Source organism: Malaya genurostris, chromosome 2, assembly GCF_030247185.1.
Source record: "Malaya genurostris strain Urasoe2022 chromosome 2, Malgen_1.1, whole genome shotgun sequence".
In the NCBI taxonomy this organism is placed as follows: Eukaryota; Metazoa; Arthropoda; class Insecta; order Diptera; family Culicidae; genus Malaya; species Malaya genurostris.
Window position 1 is genome coordinate 73,583,090 of NC_080571.1, and position 21,624 is coordinate 73,604,713.

The 21,624-nt window shown below is 34.5% G+C and overlaps 1 protein-coding gene across 2 annotated transcripts; it reads left to right on the forward strand.

The window, feature by feature from the left end:
- Positions 1-10,855: 10,855 nt before the first annotated feature.
- LOC131431236 (achaete-scute homolog 1) lies at positions 10,856-21,234 on the forward strand. 2 transcript variants are annotated; one of them, XM_058596828.1, is made up of 5 exons: positions 10,856-11,002; positions 11,167-11,336; positions 20,382-20,523; positions 20,587-20,798; positions 20,862-21,234. In XM_058596828.1, exons 1-5 carry the CDS (start codon positions 10,947-10,949, stop codon positions 20,993-20,995), a joined length of 714 nt encoding a protein of 237 aa, XP_058452811.1. In that variant the 5' UTR covers positions 10,856-10,946; the 3' UTR covers positions 20,996-21,234. The 2 variants fall into 2 exon arrangements, with proteins under 2 accessions (XP_058452811.1, XP_058452813.1); XM_058596830.1 differs by having other exon boundaries at positions 20,590-20,798.
- The last annotated feature ends 390 nt before the right edge of the window (positions 21,235-21,624 follow it).

Sequence of the window (21,624 nt, forward strand, 5' to 3'; positions counted from 1 at the left end):
ACCGGGCAAACGAGGCGGTTACAGGTTTGTATGCAAGAGGCCGCCGCTTCCGACGGCGGGTCGGCGGCCAACTCAGCCGGCCAAGATGGCTTTATGCCGCCGAGCCATCTTGGCTTCGGTTATGTGGCTGCGCCACATCAGTTATACAGGAGGCATAAAAATTAATTTGATGTATTCGAAATTTCCCTTTCGGCGAAACGACTTTCGGCGAAATGACCTATTCGGCGAAATGACTTTCGGCGAAATGGCATTCGCCGAAACGACTTTCGGCGAAATGGCTTTCGGCGCAATGACCCGCTCCCTCACAGATCACTGAGCTATGAGCTTTCAAAATACGAGAATGAATTATCCTCTTTGATACTCGTTCATACCAAACATTTTAGAAAAGTTCAATTTTGAATTATTTGAGATTATGTCACACAACTGAAAATTTTATCATAAAATTGTGATCATATTTCCGATGGCATGTAGCAAAAATTATGTTGATTCGTTAGATACAACAAGAGATATTCACGATCAAAAACTTATCACTCTCTAAGAGGGTAAATTTTGAAAAGGCACCCCATAGTAAAGTAAGTCGTATTCACGACAAAAGCTAAGACAGATAACTGCTTTTGATAAATTTCCCATGGAGAATAATTATTTAAGCTTACTTGCCAAAACATTCTACACCCTTGCGAGCGACCTTCCGGTAGTTAACCGGAACATTCGCCATGGCGGACGAAAACATGCGTTCTTTTTTCGTTTTATTTATCCATTCCTCAATCTCAGTTTTCGCGACAAAATTGTAGGAGCTTCCAACAATTTCCGGTAGGCATTTCGTACTATATATTTTCCCGTTCACGATCAGTCCGAAGCGCAAGAAGAGCGCTATAATAAAACATTTCAAGAATGTTTTGTCAAGTTTTTAAGTCAATCGAACCAAAAGTCTTGGGCCTGTGTGCCGAGCTCTTACTTCTTCGCAATATGAGATAAGCAAAGATAAAGCATATAACTTGCTAAGTTTTGTTCCGATAGGCTTGAAATTTTCACAGAATATTCTTGAAATTTTTACTATTAGAAAATACAAAGAAAAAACCCTTCTTAATCCACCATTCTTAATGGTGTGATAATGCCTTTCTCTTCTTTCATAACAGTCTCATGAAAATATATTTCATACTTTTATTAAATAATTTCGGACACTAATTTTGACACCAATTGATTCAGATTGATTCGAGTAGTTCACAAAATCATGCTTCAGTGTTTATGTCACACAGTCAGCATCATTTTTCCAAACTAGTGCTTGACATTTGCGTTGCCTATTTGTATGAGAACAGTGATGCTAATCTAAAAATAAAAAAAAATCTGTTTTTATCCACCTAGTGGTGTAATGATGCCTTTCTCATTTCAATCATACTATCATATATAATACTGTGGTATTCTTCAAAATTATTTTTCTTCGATTCTTAAAAGAATAACCGAAATAGATTTGTTTGACCGTCTACTGATAAAAACTATCAATTGGAAAAGATTTGAGGTCGATTTAGAAAACTTTTTACGGTTTTTCGCTCTTTTCAGTGATGGTAAACAATTTTTAACACACTTTACCCTATATTTCCAGATCCGGAAGTTGGATCCTGGTGAAATTAAGGAATTACTTATGGGACCACATGACCTTTCATTTGAACCTAAATTTGTGAAAATCGGTCGCGCCATCTATGAGAAAAGTTAGAATACATATTTTCATTTTTTTGCACATTTTTCCCCATAACTCCGGAACCGGAAGTCAGATCCGAATAATATGCAGGAATTTTGTATGGAACCACAAGACCTTTCATTTGAATCTAAGTCGGTTCAGCCATCTCCGAGAAAAGTTAGTGCAAAAAAACGTTACATACACACATACGCACATACACACACACATACATACACACACACACATACACACACAGACATTTTGCGTACTCGACGAACAGAGTCGAATGGTATATGACACTCGGCCCTCCGGGCCTCGGTTCAAAAGTCGGTTTTCACAGGGATTGCATAACCTTTCTATATGAGAAAGGCAAAAAGAACCGAAATTTTCATTTTAAAATTCCCGCGCTCGTCCAATCGGTAGATTTTTATACTCTCAACGTTGGCAACACTTTTATACACATTCTGTCAAATTTTGACGCATATCGTACGATTAGTATTTGTTTGGCGTCTATACAAAGAAGTTGAAAAATTTTCGTGTGGCGATTTTTATAATGGATGAAAATTTAGAACAACGGCTCGCCTTCGAAGCGCCATTCGGTCGATTGTTGTGCGGTTTCGACGTCATATTCATAGATCCACACCTCATCACCAGTTATGATGCATTCGATGAATGTGGGGTCACTATCTGCGTTGGAAATCATCTCTTTGGTCACATCAACACGACGCTGTTTTTGAATGAAATTCAACTTTTTTGGCACCAGCCGAGAAGCGACGCGTTTCAAACCCAAAACATCAATTAAAATGTGTTCGGCTGATCCATAAGAGATGCCCAACAACACAGCAATCTCTCTAATCGGTACGGAACGATTTTGCAACACGATTTTCTTCGCCGATTCAATGTTTTCTTCAGTAACAGATGTTGTTGGGCGGCCAGGGATCTCATCATGATCCAAGTTTGTACGACCACCTTTGAAGCGTTTATACCACTCGTATGCCTCCTAGACACGATCCACCAAAGGCCTTTTCTAACATTTTCAACGTTTCGGAACACTTAAATCCATTTGCAACACAAAATTTGATGCACGCACGTTGTTCTAAATTTTCATCCATTATAAAAATCGCCACACGAAAATTTTTCAACTTCTTTGTGTAGACGCCAAACAAAAACTAATCGTACGATATGCGTCAAAATTTGACAGAATGTGTATAAAAGTGTTGCCAACGTTGAGAGAATAAAAGTTTACCGATTGGACAAGCGCGGAAATTTTAAAATGAAAATTCCGGTTCTTTTTTGATTATAAGGTATGTATATGTATTGGTAATATCAAATTAGTTGATAAATATTATCGACTTGTTATGAGTATTATGTGTTTTGCATTCAACGTTTATCGGATACACATAACTTGAATAGGTTTGTTACCACGTCGGGCTTATGTGATTTTTTCTATGATTTTTAAGGGATATCTGTTTTCAGTGCAGAATTTTAACCGCACAAACAAGTAAACAAACGAAAGCTGACAGCCAAACGCACACAATGCTGTGATATGAGCATAAAATACCATCACAAATACATGCGTACAACACAAATGTATGTGGATAACTTATTGTCGATACACTCCTAATAATCTATTGATGCAAAAAATGAGGAGGTTTTATGCCTGCTGGAGAACAAGTTTGACAGAAACTATCTCCAGTGGGCTTTTCTTTGTTTCAAATAAAAGAATAAAACGATGAGGAGGAAAAGAAAGCCGTTCAGAGTAAAATCCGATATCAGGAGAAGGTGCTGTCTCAGAAAACAAAAGGTAATCAGAAGGCGATAAATAGTTGAAACTGTTCAACTTTTTTCGATATCACAATTGTAAGTAATTTTATTTTTACTTTAACAATTTCCATGCATCAGAGAGTATAAAATAACTAAGGGCATCGAAAAAGATGGAGAATAAAAATAAAATCGTTTTCATGGGGTTTCTCAAAGTGACGTGTTGTGTGCGGACTTATATATTCTGTTTATATGACAAATTTATGCAGATTTTTTTATTATATTTAAGTGGATTTTCAAGTTCTGCGGAAAGTATCACTTGCATAAAAATAGTGGTGTAATGCTTCGCTTGAATATCACGCGTTTTAGTTTTCAACTTTGCGCGGATCTCGCGCGTTTTAATTTTCGATTTCGCGCGTTTTGATTTTGAAATTTTTCGTAACAACTCTGCATGTATGTTCATGTTCTCTTCGGGTACTTTTTCACTGTTTGACCGGTTGCACCGGCCTCCCAGCCAAGCGCACGCAACGATGTAGTCACTTTTCTCTCGGTCTTACTCTTCAGCTTCCTTTGGTGCTTCTTGTCGCTCAGGGCCGTCGAACGACCGATTTTTACTTGCGCATAAAAATTTCGTATAACATAGAGTACAGATATTATACAGATTTGCTAAACTCTCGGTTGATTTTTCATTAGGGCGTATAAGCAAGTGACAGTTTCTCTTTAATCACTCTCTCTTTCGTTTATTGTGATGTGATTAAAAAGATTTTCTTTGATATCACTATTCTGTTTGAAAGTCGAAAGTTTCGGGTATCATTTCATGCAAAGAGTTGAGTGATAAACGTGGAAACCGCTTGGTAATTAATAGAAGAGAAAGTAAACAAAGAGAAACTGCTTATACGCCCTTTCGGAAAATTCAATACTATTTTTGGTAGCAGTGACCAGATAAAATCGCAAATTGATTTGCTAATCATAAAATTGTGTGGGTAATTCAGCACTGAATTATAATGATATCAATAGTTGAAACATAAGTACATTGGAATTGAGTATTATAAAACTTTAACAGAATGAGTGGTGTTGGCTCACTGTGCGTATTAACAGATCGGCTGAAAAGTTCGTATCGTTTCTATGAGAGGGCGCCACTAGAATTAAATCCATACCATTTTTAGTTAGTACCATCCTTCAAAAGATACGTGTATAAATTTGACAGCTGTCTGATTATTAGTTTGTGAGATATCGCATTTTGAGTGAAGCTACTTTTGTTATTGTGAAAAAAATGGAAAAAAAGGAATTTCGTGCGTTGATGAAACACTATTTTTTGATGAAAAAAAGTGCCGCCGATACCAAAAAATGGCTTGAAGAGTGTTATCCAGACTCTGCACCGGGCGAAGCAACAATTCGTAAGTGGTTTGCAAAATTTCGTACTGGTCATATGAGCACCGAGGACAATGAACGCAGTGGACGTCCAAAAGAGGCTGTTACCGATGAAAACGTGAAAAAAATCCACAAAATGATTTTCAATGACCGTAAGGTGAAGTTGATCCAGATAGCTGACACCCTAAAGATATCAAAGCAACGTGTTGGGCATATTATTCACGAATATTTGGATATGAGAAAGCTTTGTGCAAAATGGGTACCGCGTGAGCTCACAATCGATCAAAAACAACAACGAATTGATTATTCTGAGCAGTGTTTGAAGCTGTTATATCGAAATAAAACCGATTTTTTTCGTCGATATATAACAATGGACGAAACATGGCTCCATCATTTCACTCCGGAGTCCAATCGACAGTCAGCTGAGTGGACTGCACGCGATGAACCGAACCCAAAGCGTGAAAAGACTCAACAATCGGCCGGTAAGGTTATGGCGTCTGTATTTTGGGATTCGCATGGTATAATTTTCATCGACTACCTTGAAAAGGGAAAAACCATCAACAGTGACTATTATATAGCGTTATTAGAGCGTTTGAAGGACGAAATTTAAAAAAAAACGGCCTCATTTGAAAAAGAAAAAAGTTTTGTTTCATCAAGACAATGCACCGTGTCACAAGTCGATGAAAACCATGCTGAAATTGAACGAATTGGGCTTCGAATTGCTCCCTCATCCACCGTATTCTCCAGATTTGGCCCCCAGTGACTTTTTCCTGTTCTCAGACCTCAAGAGAATGCTCGCTGGTAAAAAATTTAGAAGCAATGAAGAGGTAATCGCTGAAACTGAGGCCTATTTTGAGGCAAAGGACAAATCGTACTACAAAACTGGTATCGAAAAGTTGAAAGATCGCTATAATCGCTGTATCGCCTCTGATGGCAATTATGTTGAATAATAAAAACGAATTTTGGCAAAAAAATGTGTGTTTCTATTAAACGATACGAACTTTTTAGCCGAACTGTTACATTTCTCTCCATGCTCTCTCGCAAATGTGCAAAATGACTCTCGATGTGGCCGGGTGACCAAGAAAGTTTTGATATTTTCGGTTACAAGTTTGACTACATCACATAAAATCCAAGAAAGCTGCCGCTTGTTTGGCAGCCTTTTTGAGCCGATTTTATTTTTCTCTCATGTTTCGTTACGTTACCAGGGAACTAAAATGGCGCATTTTCATCGCGACAACATATATGTTTTTATGCACTAATCGCATCTGAATTATACTATCTAGACATTGTTAGGATAGATTTTTGATACATGGTTTTGAAGGCGAGATATTCAATGAACAATTTGAAAGACGGCGTTTTCAGCTATGCAATTCTTCCTTTAAAAAAAAAAGACTTTCCCGACCGCTAGAGTCTAACAATCGTTCCGAAATTTTAACAGAATAATCTGAACTAATTTTCTAAGAGATTGTCAGTTGAGTTTTTTGATATTCGTCACCGTTTCTGAGAAAAGCAGATTTGAAGCGCTAAACACTCTGGCATCTCCGAGTACGACTGATAGAGCTGTCAAATTGTGTCTGCTGAGTCATGGGTTACTATGATTGATGCTACATGGGTAGTTCCAATGGGCGGTTCAATGAGCGCTGGTCTTAATAGCCTGTTGTCGTATGTTCGAGACCCGACCTGGAAGATTTTTTAGTGAAAGTATGAACAACTATCATGTGAAAAAAATATAATCGTATTTATTCATAAGTGTTTGTATTCAGTTAATAATTAAAAGCTGTTTTTGACACCTTCCGATAGAAATAGTGTCAAAATTACAAAAAGTTGTAGAACAAAACGATGCATATTTGATCTACATTGTCATGTTTTCGTAAAAAATATTTAATTTCATTCTTCATAACCTGATTATTAAAGATACCTCACGGGTTGTAATGAGCATAACGACATCGTAACAATAGTCATCTCATTAGTAGAGTCGTCAGTGTTATTTTGCGGATTACGGTACACAGATAAAAATATTTACATTTATTTTCATGCACATATTTAGAGCAGGGAATTGAATATAACGTTACTCCTCAGGTCTTTACTTTTCAACATCCTTTAAAATCAAAACTAAGCGTAAATTAAAATATGTTGTATAATCCATTGAAAAATCAAGGCATTCTAATTTACTTTTTCATCGAGGATGGTTTTCAATCAAATTTTTGATTCAATTGATGTCTATTTCAAAGTATCATTGAATTACATGTCGTGTAAATTTCATTATTTTTTCTGTGTACTTTCAGTCAACGAATTATGACAAAACCGAATACAATGTCTGCTTCGGCTCTAATAAGCAATACCAATTTCAATACAGCTGTTAAAGCATTGCGAAAACTCGAAGCGAATACACCTATTTTCATTTTATTTTAGAGTCAATGGATCGAACAGAGACAACAGGGGTGGCATTATGTATCTCGATTCGACTGAAATTTTATCGAATCGACCACGTTTCGTATTATGGTTCTCGATTCGAAGTCAATCATCGAGCTTCGTTCGACTTCACTCGAAGAAGTATTAGATTATCGAGAAGTTTTGGCATTATGGAACCAAAACAATCGAGCTCGTAAACGACTGAACTCGATAAGAAATGGTCGAAAGCCTTATTACTATCGACTATGAGTTTTCGAATACGTTTCTATTTTATTTAGGTAGTTATCGATAACATCTTAGATTTTCGTAAACATATTAGTATTGATAATCTTCATTTTAATGCATTGTTTTGTATATCGTTATATATATATATATATATATATATATATATATATATATATATATATATATATATATATATATAATATATATATATATATATATATATATATATATATATATATATATATATATATATATATATATATATATATATATAAATATATATATATATATATATATATATATATATATATATATATATATATATATATATATATATATATATATATATATATATATATATATATATTGTGTGTTTGGCATATTAAGTACAAGTCGAACTGTTTAGAAAGCATATTAATTGAAAGCTGCGTGGTGTTTACTTAAAATAACAAAAGTAAGTCGAAACTAACCTGTGCCCAGTAACTGTAGTTTGTAATAAAATTTCGGAATCCTGTGGACAGAAAACGTCGCTCAAACGGATTGTAGGAAAAAGCTTATTCGCTCGATAACAATGAGCAAATAATGTTTTTACCCATATATCTAACTCTAGTAAATTGAAAAATTTGTCCAAACACCTTGAAAGTATTTAGAATATGCCAAAAGCATCACAATCTCGTGCTATTAGCGTGTATTTGACTTTTCAATAGTACCTAAATGGATTATGAATACTACAAAGAATGGGTTACTCCTGGTATATTAGCTAAAGCAATATCTCCTAATAAATATGATAAAATACTACAAAGAAAGCTGGAAAACCTAAAAGCCTTTGATTAAAACTACACATATGGATGACGTAAATTGCATTAGACTTGAAACAATACATGAAAAATAAAGAATTTTTTTTATTATAATTTCAAAAGTTCATCGATAAATTGTGTACAAGAACACGCTTGAAAAAATTCTTTACGTTTTCAAATGGAGTGGAAACGAATCTGCTTCTTGATTTAAATTTCAGAAATGTGTTCATGTTAATTTCGTGCGGCAACTTAAAACCGCAGTATTACAAGCAGTTTGCTTCTTTTCAGTACTTGAACTGAATAAATGTAATCGAAAATACCCAAACAATAGTTCAGTTTAATTTTTTTCATGATTGCAATGTATATTTGTTTACCTATGTATGTTATGACCAGAGATGCCAGATATTTTCATAGAAAATCTGTATTGATTCGTATAAAATATCTGTATTTATCTGTATTCGCTAATAAAATAAAATTTCTACAATACAATTATGTTTAAAGGTGTTATTCTAATAGATTATGGTTATAGAGTGGTAGATTAAATTTCATATCTTATATTATATTCATCGACGAAATTTTATAGTTTTTTCCTATCAACAACAATTGTATTATGGTGCCATAAACTTGTCTAATTTGAAAATGTTCACTTCATAAGTTAAGATGGATTTCCAAAATCCAATATGCAACGTCGAGTCAGGTAATACAACTGTCAGTCTGGCAATAATGTTTCATGATGCCAAGACTTGTCTAACTTTTAAGTCCAATTTAGTTACAAATTTTAATATAAATGGATTTCAGTGTTCTTCATTAAATATCTGCACAAAAAATATATATTTTAAAAAGTGATTTGTACGTTGATTCCTAAACGTTTATCTCGTCATTGCAATCAAATACTAATAGATAGCTCAAATACTAATAGATAGTTTAATTTTTTCCTTAATACTTTTGGTGAAATCTGTATAAATCTGTATTAAATTTAAGAAATCTGTAATAAATCTGTACTCTGTGTTAAATCTGTATGCGCATGTAAAAGTCTGTATAATACAGATAAATCTGAATAAATGGCATCTCTGATTATGACAGTTCGAGCAGCGTCAGTCGAAATCTAGTACCACATTGTTAGGATCTCGATCACGAGGTCGAAAGCGATACGTAATGCCTCAGTTCAGTCGAATCGACTTCAAAAATAATCGTTTCGAGCAACTCGATTCGAGATGCATAATGTCAGCCCAGATCTCACTCCAACCTAAAGTTTCTGTATATTATATGACTCAGTGGAGCAGAGATGAATGGGGGTACCGTTACTCTTTTATCATGAAAACTCAGATCAAACAAATGGGAATTTATTTTCTAGAACTTCAATCACGCATTATCCATACCAATAAAGAGTTCAAAAAATGCAAAGTCAGCTACTTTGTCTCGTTCTTATTCCTTGAGTCGAATTCGGATTTTTAACAACAAAACAGTTTAATAATAATGACCACCTGATCGGGAAACGTATTATCTAGAAAATAATATAAACGAAACCCACCGTATTGCGGACAACAATGCACAGTGGTTCAAAAGCCTATTTTCACGCTCTTAATTAACAACACGTTAAAAACATGATTTTCGAGGAACAGTATCTTCAGCAAAGTTGCTTATAATAGACACCATCTTTTGAAAATAATATTCATGTGATAAATCCTCCTAAAAGTGAGATAAAAAATATATAAATTCTGTTATACAAAGTTATTCATCATTCAAAACTACACAACTTTCTCGAAAATACTATTATTGCAGTTTAATAAAAAAGAACAATTTTTCATGTTTTTGCACATAATTCTAACTCGTTTATCATCAAAAGGCGCACAAAGGTACTGATGAGACAACTTCCATATAAAATTACTTCAAATGAGCTTTCATATCGTGGTTGAATTCGCAATGAAAAGGTTCAGTGAATATCAGATCAGATTTCAATACATTTTCGTCACCATGGTAATTGTCACAATTAATGATGTTTTTTTCCTGCGCATCGTAACCTATATATAGAAAAGTTTTGTTATTGTTTTGTCAGACGTTTTTTTTTAAAGCGAGATAAGAAGCCACGACTTCGAAAAAAGCAATCATCCAATTGAATTACGTTATGTCATTTTCTGGTAAGTTTTTCTATAGGATAAATATCCTTTTCATTAAAATCAAGTGGAGATCGATAAACCCTGAGCTGAAATAATATTTTTATCTCACTCTTAGGGGAGTTTATAGCATAAATAAAATTTTCAAAAGATGACGCCTATTATTCTTAGCAACTTTGCTGAATGGACTGTACCTCGAAAACCACGTTTTTAACGAGTTTTAAATTAAGAGCGTAAGGTAGGGCTTTTGAACCACTGTGCAATACCTCAATTTCAACAGTCAGAGACGTCAGGGATCATTACTCTTCCTCAGGAAGTTAGTTGCAGAAGCCATCGTGATTTTGGATTTCTCTTCTATGCTGCAATCGATGGGCGGAGCTTATGCAGCATTATTTTCGTTCATGCGCAGTGTTCACTCGAAAAGCGAACACCATCTTTCCTGCGTATTCCTGTACCTTAAACGGACAATTATAAAAGGGACACGCATAGAAATGTGGGTAATCATTTTATTTGAATGCTTCCGGTCGCTAGCATTCGTCTTAGAATTCGGTTCCAGTAGTTTCAACCCAGTCTAAAATAGCGCTGTGGACAATGGATAAAATCTGCCGCAATCAACTACCGGATTCATCGTCATCGCCTCCGCTAAGGTGCATATAGGATTCGTTTTGTCGTGCCACTCGGGATTAAGATTTCACGTGGAATAATCATCAAAGTGTTGTGACTTTTAACTATTAATTCAACATTTCTTGTTCTATTGAATCAATTATCTGCTCCATTTGAAAACAATGGCAACCATCGGTGTCACGTACAGTGGGCTAAATTTCCATAACTTTGATGAGGATCTCATCTCGGATTTACCGTCGTGTGTTTATGCAAATCATCAGCTTGGCGCAGCGACGGCAACCAACGCCAGCACGGCCAATCTCAGATTGAATACCAACAGCCTGAGACAGATTCAGCATCAATATCTACATCACACCGGTGAGTTTGTTGAATGTGTTAAAACTAATGGTAGTTTTTGGTTTCAAAAATAGATTCAAATAATGTGTGAACAATAGAATATGTGGCTTTGGATAGCTTTAAGTGAAACTTACGGGCATCGTTAAAATACACACACGGAAAGACCGAAATTAGCATTTTGGCGAAAAAATTAGTTGATTTTCTGATTTTAGTTAGTTATTTTTTGAGACAACTAAAAAAATCTTACTTTTGCTAATTTAGATTTTTAATTCTAATTTTCTTAATAATAATAAAATATTTGTTTTTTTTAGTTGAATTCACCAATTAAACGTGCTGTCATTTCTTAGCTAAGGCACGCTTCATATCCATTCAACTAATTTTTTAGTTGAGTTAGAGAAATAAAACGTTGTTTTCAACCAACAAATTGGTGAATTGGTTTCTGCAATTAGCAGCTATATGGCGCTCGTTAACACCGTAACGACTACACAAATTCTGAATAAATACACTTTCCACTAACAGTTTACGTCATTTTTACATATCGGTTTAGAAAATTATATAGGGATATATCTTAACACATGCGAAAAACATCTAAACAATTTGCGAGCAGTTTCAACAAGACTGTCCCTTTTAGCTTTTTAATGGTTTGTTTTGCTTTGACACTGCTGTCCTTCAGTAATGACGGTGATAGATAAATAGAATCAAAGTTTCTGATTTTAATAACGAAATTAGTTGCAATGAGAATTTCGTGTTGGATTGAAATATTGCTGGTTTGTGTCCAGAATATTCGCCAACTAAACACTTTCTCTAAAAATAAGAGTTTTTTTCAGCACAGTAAATTCTAAATTTTAACTAATTTTATAGTTATTTTGGAAATTTTGTTGTTAAAATCAACTAATTCAAAAACAGTAATACGAATTAGGCGCAGAGCTAATTTTGGTCGTTCCGTGCACGATCTAATCATATGAAACTAAACAAATTTGTCGCGTTAAACAGTAGCAGAACGATTTTCAGGTTAGCCTAAACATTGAAACTCACTAAAATGGGTGTTGTGTTTTGCTTTCAATATATATACAGGGTGATTTTTTAAGAGCTTGAGAACTTTTTTAAACAATAAAACGCATAAAATTTGCAAAATCTCATCGGTTCTTTATTTTAAACGTTAGATTGGTACATGACATTTACTTTTTGAAGATAATTTCATTTAAATGTTGACCGCGGCTGCGTCTTAGGTGGTCCATTCGGAAAATCCGCTTTTTTATCGACAAATTTTGTTCAGCGATGAGGCTCATTTCTGGTTGAATGGCTACGTAAATAAGCAAAATTGCCGCATTTGGAGTGAAGAGCAACCAGAAGCCGTTCAAGAACTGCCCATGCATCCCGAAAAATGCACTGTTTGGTGTGGTTTGTACGCTGGTGGAATCATTGGACCGTATTTTTTCAAAGATGCTGTTGGACGCAACGTTACAGTGAATGGCGATCGCTATCGTTCGATGCTAACAAACTTTTTGTTGCCAAAAATGGAAGAACTGAACTTGGTTGACATGTGGTTTCAACAAGATGGCGCTACATGCCACACAGCTCGCGATTCTATGGCCATTTTGAGGGAAAACTTCGGAGAACAATTCATCTCAAGAAATGGACCGGTAAGTTGGCCACCTAGATCATGCGATTTGACGCCTTTAGACTATTTTTTGTGGGGCTACGTCAAGTCTAAAGTCTACAGAAATAAGCCAGTAACTATTCCAGCTTTGGAAGACAACATTTCCGAAGAAATTCGGGCTATTCCGGCCGAAATGCTCGAAAAAGTTGCCCAAAATTGGACTTTCCGAATGGACCACCTAAGACGCAGCCGCGGTCAACATTTAAATGAAATTATCTTCAAAAAGTAAATGTCATGTACCAATCTAACGTTTAAAATAAAGAACCGATGAGATTTTGCAAATTTTATGCGTTTTATTGTTTAAAAAAGTTCTCAAGCTCCTAAAAAATCACCCTGTATATATATATATATATATATATATATATATATATATATATATATATATATATATATATATATATATATATATATATATATATATATATATATATATATATATATATATATATATATATATATATATATATATATATATATATATATATATATATATCTGAAATTTCTACATGACGTTGATGAAGCTCAATGTAGTTTGCCACACTGCTGACTGGATTAAATCAGCTAGTACTACTTATTATGTTGGATTAGTTAGTGATAGTACAAAATCAGTTTCACTTTGAATAAGCTTCATTGTACTTGAAAATAACAAATCACCCTCAACATAGTCATGGAGAGTGTTCGTAAATATTGCTCTAATAAATTTATAACAAGTAAACATCGAAAGATTGCCTTTAACTGTCTATTGAGTGATTCAGAATTTAAAAAACCTTTTTTTAATCCACCTAGCGGTGTGATGATGCTCATATTACTTATATTTTCGAAAACATCACTAGAAGATTCTGTCAAGATTATATTTTCAAACTTGAATAAAATCAAACACTTTCTTTGGTATGTTAAGCTAATATAGATATAAATGTGGCAACCCTGCCCGCTTAACAAAATTGAACAAAGCACGCTGTGGGCTAGGCGGTGGCATTTTCTTGTTCCGTACCGATGCGTACCGACAGTTTGAAAGTTTTGATTTTCATTGCCCTATAATTTCGGATGTGTGATCTGGATGAAATTGCACAGTATCTTTTAAGACACTGAGAGCTTCAATTTGAATCATGATTTGTGAAAATCTGTCTAACCGTTGCTGACAAATCGAAGTGAGTTCCGTTTTTGGAACTTTTCTTCACTATTACCGGCGCGTTCGGAAGAGGAAACCGGGGTTAGTAGTTCCAAAGTGGATTCATATATCCACTAACCAACAAGATCTGCCTATCAGATGAATTTACCAGTAAATTTTATAAAAAATCTGCAATTTGTTTCGCCATCACTTTTGAAAAAAATCCTCATGAAATTAAATTTTTTTCACTTATCGCACTATCAACTTTTCGGGGACCGTTTAGTTTTTCATGACTTTTTATTTCCATTTCAGTTTATAAAAATCGGTTAAGAAATTTCTGAGAAAATGTAGTGCGCATTTTCTCATAGATTTGCACATATTGACTTGTAATTCCGGAACCGGAAGTCGGATCGGAATAAAATTCAATAGCGATCTATGGGACCATAAGACCTTTCGTTTGAATCTGAGTTTGTGAAAATCGGTTCAGCTTTCTCTGAGAAAATCGAGTGAAATCATTTGTCACATACTTACATACATATATACATACATACAAACACACACATTCACACAAAGACATTTGCTCAGTTTGTCGAGCTGAGTCGGATAGTATATGACATTTGGTCCTCCGTTCCTTGGTTCAAAAATCGGTCAATCTTTTGGTTTAATTAATAAGAGTGATAGTATTTTTTTCATTTAATAATATAAGTTTAAAGGCACATTGTTCAAGCTCTAAGATGCCGAGGGCATGTGATAGTCATTGTAATTTAATGAATACAAAGCACCGAATAGTACATGTTTTGTATAGTTGTGTATAGTTTCGTGATATGTGGAAAATTGTACATTATTTTTATCATAAATACGTTTATTTCATAAAAGGTCGGGTAGGGTCGAACACTTTTGAAAAATCATTTATTTTCTCTTTGTATTTTCTTATAGTAAAATATTTCAAGAATATTTTGAAAAATTTTTGAAGCCTATCGGAACATAACTATGGAAGTTATGTGCCAATATATTTGCTTATATCGTACTGCGAAGAGGCAAGGGCTCGGTGCACAGGTCCAAAAAAAATTTGTTTCCTTCGATTTTATACACAACAAACTTTTAACGCATTTTTCTCGAAAGCAGATTTTGAAAGTCCATGTCCATTGTCATTCGAAAACTACTTCACCTGTTTTTTCAATTTCTGCACACTTTTTCTATATGTAAAATACCAGACCCCAACGTTACCTTTTTGATGTTTATACTTTGGAGAGGTTTTACAGCAACAAAATGGTCGATTTTTATGTGAAAAATTGTAGTTTTAGGCTTTAAATAACCACCGAAAATGGAAAAAAATGAAAAAAAACTAAAACTTAGGGGCCTAGAAAAGTATCTACTTTAACTATGCTGCTTTGATTTGCTGACTTCTGATATGTCTGCGCTGAGATAGAGTGGACACCGCAAATCATGATTTCCAAAAAGCGTCCTCGAAAATACTTCCTTACCGACCTTTTTCTCAATATTTCTCCTTGACACAATTACAAAATGTTATTCGAATAATGCTTTTTGCAAAACATTTAAATTTATTGTTTTGAACGATAGCCTAATCAATTTATTCTACTAAATATTTGAGTGACAAATTGATTACTTCGATTGACAACATACACAGATAACAGTTATACAGACTCGCATATGAGCTGTGTGTAAAATTAGCTTGTGTCAGCCTGGCGAGCACTTGCCAATGTCACTGCGATCGATAATATTTTGGGTGCTGCATCCACATCATGTCAAGTTTTTGATATCAACTTACCGGAGTCTCAGTAAACAGCTTTTAAATAACCGAAATTCGGTGATTCATCAAAGTAGCCATTTTTCTTCAGTGCAAAACTGAGTGATGTGAATAGGGTAGATGGGTAAAACGCACCCCCTAAGGAAATGTAGCTATATCTTAACTATAGAGAATAACACGGAAGAGTTTCATGCATGACTATCTTCCGTAATCATTATTTCTTAAAATTACGTACAAATACTCGCTGAATGCATTGAAAAACACATGAAATATCTTATTTTCCAAAACCCCTCAAAATTGTCTATTGAAATATATGCGGGGCATGACGCCCGATCGTGGAAAACATGAAAAATATACAATTTAAATTATGCGAAGTGCGATTATCTGAACATAGAGACAGGATGATCTTGAACAACAGGTAAACATTCATCAAAACTTATGCCCCCAAAAATATGAGACGATAAATTTGACGATTTTCTATAAAATGGCAAATACATCGTCTGTATTAGAACTAATTTTAGAAACCCGAATGATTGGCAAAGAAGTTCACTGGTTACATAATTAAAATCGTCTTCCTCACCCAAGAAAATTACTATGGAATGAACATCAAAAATTACTTATAACAGAGACATAATTGGCTTTTTTATAATTTTTCCAGATATGATTGAACAATCGCTACCAAAGTTTTATAGTAATCTGTTGTTATGGCGGACTTTCAGTTTCATTGAAATTTCAGTAAAAAAATTGGTAACTTGGAAAAACAAAAATTGCATTATGCCTCGGGGGTACGTTTAACCCCATCTTCCCCTACGTGCTTGTGCTCATATGTGGAATAAATTTCAACTAAAAATTGAATCGATGATTCGCGCGATTGAAGGCGATTACTCGTGTCAAGACATTCCTCAGAGAATCCTAACATACACGGGATGAAGATCCTTGTAACGCTAAATAATTAATGAAATTTATCGGATTCCGGTATGATACATTTACTTAAATATTCAATGTTTTATTGAGCCATTACTTTCGTTGTACCTGGAATCTGATTTTCTGCGAAACACAATTCAAATTATGTTCCTTACTGGAAATGACTTGACAGTGCATCCATTCTACTATGTAAATGCTTTACAGTATTATCTTCATCTATTTTTTTTTTATATTAATGAGCCCGTCAGTTCTACCGCCAATATAATGTTGAAGTCAATCACCCCGATTCTGTATTTTGTTCAAATCGGATTGCTTCGATCGAATGCGAAATTTGGCATTCTGTAGCTCGATCGTGTTCGAGTTTTCCATACAAAAGCATCACTCGATCGAATTAGAGAATGCAAATTTTTACATTCGTTCGACAAAATCCGATTTGATCAAAATACAGAATAGGGGTGAATAAATCTGTGATAACGAGTTTTAATTGGAATGTTTATTTTTATTATTTTTACGTTTCGTCTTTGACTCATCAGTGCAGAGCAGTTCAAATTGAACTGCTTAGTGCTAAACTCGGCAGTTCAATTTGAACCGCTAAGCAGACGTAAAGTTTCTGCTACTTACAGAGCACTATTTGTTTTGCAACGAAGTGCCATGTTCTTTTCGGCCAGAAATAGTCGAAAACACGTTTTCGTTCGGCACGTCAGAAGAGACATTGCACTTTGTTGCAAAACAAAAAGTGTTCTGTAAGTAGCAGAAACTTTACGTCTGCTTAGCGGTTCAAATTGAACTGCCGAGTTTAGCACTAAGCAGTTCAATTTGAACTGCTCTGCACTGATGAGTCAAAGACGAAACGTAAAAATAATAAAAACGATTATGTGCCCTAGCACAAAATTTGGCTAACCCCTAAATGATGTTTATTTTGTATTTTGAAATTTCATTTTAATTAAATGCTTAACATCTTGGCAATATCTCGTAAGTATGAGTACCGATAATTTCGGTAAGTTCTTTCCAAAAGCAACGAAGATCTCTTTAATTCATTGTCTTCCCGAAACCGAAAATCTCGGTAAATGCAAATCATTTGTCAAATGAAAAATACAGACAACTTCAGTTATTTTAATGTTTGCCGAGCACTCGGTTGTTCAAATCTCGGCAAAAAATTTCCAAGTTCCCGATATTCGGAAAAATATCTAAGTATGTGCGCTTCCGAAGTGTTCAAATCGTTGTAGAACAACGGTACCTACTTTCATCTACGATCAAGTAGTTATTTCTTATACGAAAACCATTAGTTAGAGTGACATCTGCTGTTTCTGTGTGATAGATTGAACTTAAGAATATAATGAAAATAGGTGCATTCGCTTCGAGTTTTTAGGCTGCAATAATAGCAGTATTGTACAATTTTCGAACTATTTTTTCTGCAATATGTAATTCTAAGAGCAAAGATATTCAATCCGATTTTATCACAATCCGTTGATTGAGAGTCCACAAGCCCTAGTAAGAAAATTTTTGTAATAGGCAAGAGAACTTTGTTTCATTCCAGAACGAATTGAACCGTTTGCAAACCGCGGAAACAGTCGATCTGGTGGCAGCTGTCAGTTCCTCATAACCAACGTGTAGAATTTTTTGAATTTACACAGGTTTTTGAAATTTTTTATTTGAGCTGGTATATTTGTTATTTGTACCAAAACGTAGCGAGAAACAGTTTTGGTAAAGACAGATGATTTAAATAGTGGCAATGAAAGTTCGGTCTCAAAACTGTTCCATGAGTTGAACCAAGTGTAATTTATAGAGCTGGCAACATTCATTCTTGCAGTGCATATTCTAAAATTGAATTTTATCCGGATCCGACTTTCGGTTCCTGAAGATAACACATCAATTACAGTTTTTTTATTGGGGACAATATAGAAGGATCTGATTCCTTAAAACAGAACATTAAACTTTTGGTACGCAGAACTTATTTTATTGTTGGTTAGTTGAAAGGTAAAACATCCCCTCACGAATGTACTCGATTTCGATTCTTCATTCCCAAAGCACCTAAAATAGTGTACAAATGATATCAGAATGGAACTCTTTTCGATTACCATAACAACAAAACCCTGATATGTATGCATTCTTTTAATGTATAATTAATGAAATAATGTATAACTATAATAAGCGAAATCCCAGTGGAAATGATTTTCTTTCAAGGGATCCACAACTAATAACCATCCAAAGTAACATTGTTAATATTAATAAATACTTGTAGCTATGTTTAATGTTACATCATAAATCTTGCACTATTCCTGCCAAGTTGACTATTCTTCATAAGTTTTATAAAGCAAAGTGAAGAATCAGCAAAAAACTGCATTAATTTTTTTTGGAATGGATCAAAATTCAACCAAACCTTGAAACCAGTCAACATTAAATTTATTTGGATAGAATAAAATTCACAATGAATAGCTTTTTTGTGATTCCTGTGTCTATTTCGTTACGTCAAAACTTGTGCATATGTTCTGAAAATGAATCATAAGAGTACATCATATTTCCTCGTTTTTGTATTTATGTTCTTTGATACCAATAAATGCTTCCTTATAGAACATACGATAGTAATCATGAAATTTTTCTTAATGCAAACTACACCTAACCAAAGAAGTAATAATTCATATAGACCCCAACAATTGTGCCATAAATGTACTTTAGAACTATCAAATTTGAATCATCCATGGAACACGCTTACACACAAAAAAATATTTATGAAAAAAATGAGCTGACAATAATGTTTTAAAGAGATTGTTTGAAAGCAATATTAAAAGCGTATGCAAGGTTTTATTCTAGTGCAAGTTATTTCATTTTAAGTTCGCAAGTTATTTCATTTTTATTCCGGGTAAAATAGAAGCTATATATACTACTTGTAAAAAGAGGCACTAATTATAGTTGTCATAAAACTGATAGTTATTGCCGAATCAATCACAAAACTCTTATAAATTATAATCAGAACCATAAAAACAATCGAATTGTTACTTGGGATGCTATGTTTGTAAAACGAAAGTACAAATACCCTGAACTTTATGGCACTCTAACGTTTATGACAGCAAGTTTGCTTCGACGGACACGAATTGGTTACTGGTTGTCAAGTATAGTTACGGATAAAGGTCTATTCAAACCTTTCCTGTTGCCATAGTTCACAAGAGGGATACTGTGAGCCAAGTTTTCAGGATTTTCCTCTAGTAATAATTTATATGCTTTGCACATGATGTAATCGTGCAATTTTTTTTCAGTGTAAAATTACACCATTCTAATCCTAGAAACGATCGAGGATATTTGGTTTTGTAGACCTATGCAATCAATGCTGACGTATAGCATTTGTATTGAAAACATAAATCTACTCTGTTTCCAATCAATAGCAATGCAATTAACCAATCTTATAATGAAAATAGTATGAATACTGAAAACAAAACGCTGATAAGTGATATCAATGCGTTTCAAGTAACTCTATAATTGAAGGATTCCTACTATTATTTATTATGACAAATCGGTATATTTCGATTCTATGGAAGTGCAATTTGACTTTGAGATTATTTTTAATAGAATTACCCAACAAACAATCATTGAATAAATTGTGTTTTCCAGATTGCTTGGATTCATCCGGTGGACCCGGAGCAGCACTATCCAACTCTATGAATCATCCCTACAGTACAGCACCGTACAAGATTCAACGCCAACAGACTAACGTCAGAGAACGTAAACGAATACTGAGGTCCGCTCCGAACGGGTAAGACATTCCTCGTACTTACGAAATACCGATAAACTTGTGATGAAATATTTTTCTCAATAGCAGTATAAACTCAGCATTCGATGAGCTACGTGTACATGTTCCTACATTTCCGTACGAGAAAAGACTTAGTAAAATTGATACACTACGTTTGGCAATTGCATACATTGCTCTACTGAGAGAAGTCCTTGAGGCGGATTACGATCCATTGACTTACGTGGAGAAATGTTTACGAGGAGAAATTAAGGCCGATCACGCCCATTGGAACACGAGCGGTAAGGAACTTAAGATTCGTCATATAGTTACTAAAAGTACTACGTAAAAACTAACCATTTCAGATCTAACTGCTCGCCTATCCTGGATCAATTGGGAAAATTTGGGTGTCCATCCGGGTAGAAGAACCATATTGACATCACTGGCACTGGGATCGTCGGAAAGTCTGGGATGTGGTCCACCTCCTCATCTCATCTAAACCTTGCAATAATACGGCTGTAGTCACGTAGAATTAAGAAATTGTCTTCCCCCCAGTTCTTGTCATATTTATTATTTAGGTATTCATTTAGCAACTTCAACCTAATAGGTCACACGTGAATACTAGTCATAGTGAGGCTCTAGATCATAATACATATTTCCTCTTGTTTATTGTGATATTATTTAAGCTTTTTTTCAATATCTTGTTAAAATACAAGCGTGATTTTTAAACTCCGAAAATATGTGTTGGATGTTATTATCACAGAATTCCCTTCAATTCAAATTCATGTTTTGCTCGGTTGGACGGCTAACAATGATTATTAGGGTAAGTACTACACAAATGCTTTTATACCAAATTCGAGGTAAATCGGACAAGGGTAGATGGTGTCCGGCGGTCAAAAATAAAAATCCTCAAAAGAGATGCCCTGCGTCAGCAACTGCAACCAATGTACAACAAGGCGCATCTACAGCAACTAACAACGAACTCAAGACTGCGAACAGTAAGGAAAACGAAAAGAAGACGGAAATCAACAATAATACCACCGATGCGGCAATGGATGACGAGACGAACCACGAACAAAGTGCCCTTCAATCCTTACAGGAGGGAAATGGAAGCTCCTTTCCCCCTAG

Excerpts from the sequence above, each read along its gene's own strand:
- LOC131431236 (XM_058596828.1), top strand. The coding sequence starts at position 10,947 with ATGGATAAAATCTGCCGCAATCAACTACCGGATTCATCGTCATCGCCT. Across the intron at positions 11,003-11,166 it reads TCGTCATCGCCTCCGCTAAG|TGGGCTAAATTTCCATAACT; the intron begins GTGCATATAGGA and ends TGTCACGTACAG. Across the intron at positions 20,799-20,861 it reads CGCCCATTGGAACACGAGCG|ATCTAACTGCTCGCCTATCC; the intron begins GTAAGGAACTTA and ends TAACCATTTCAG.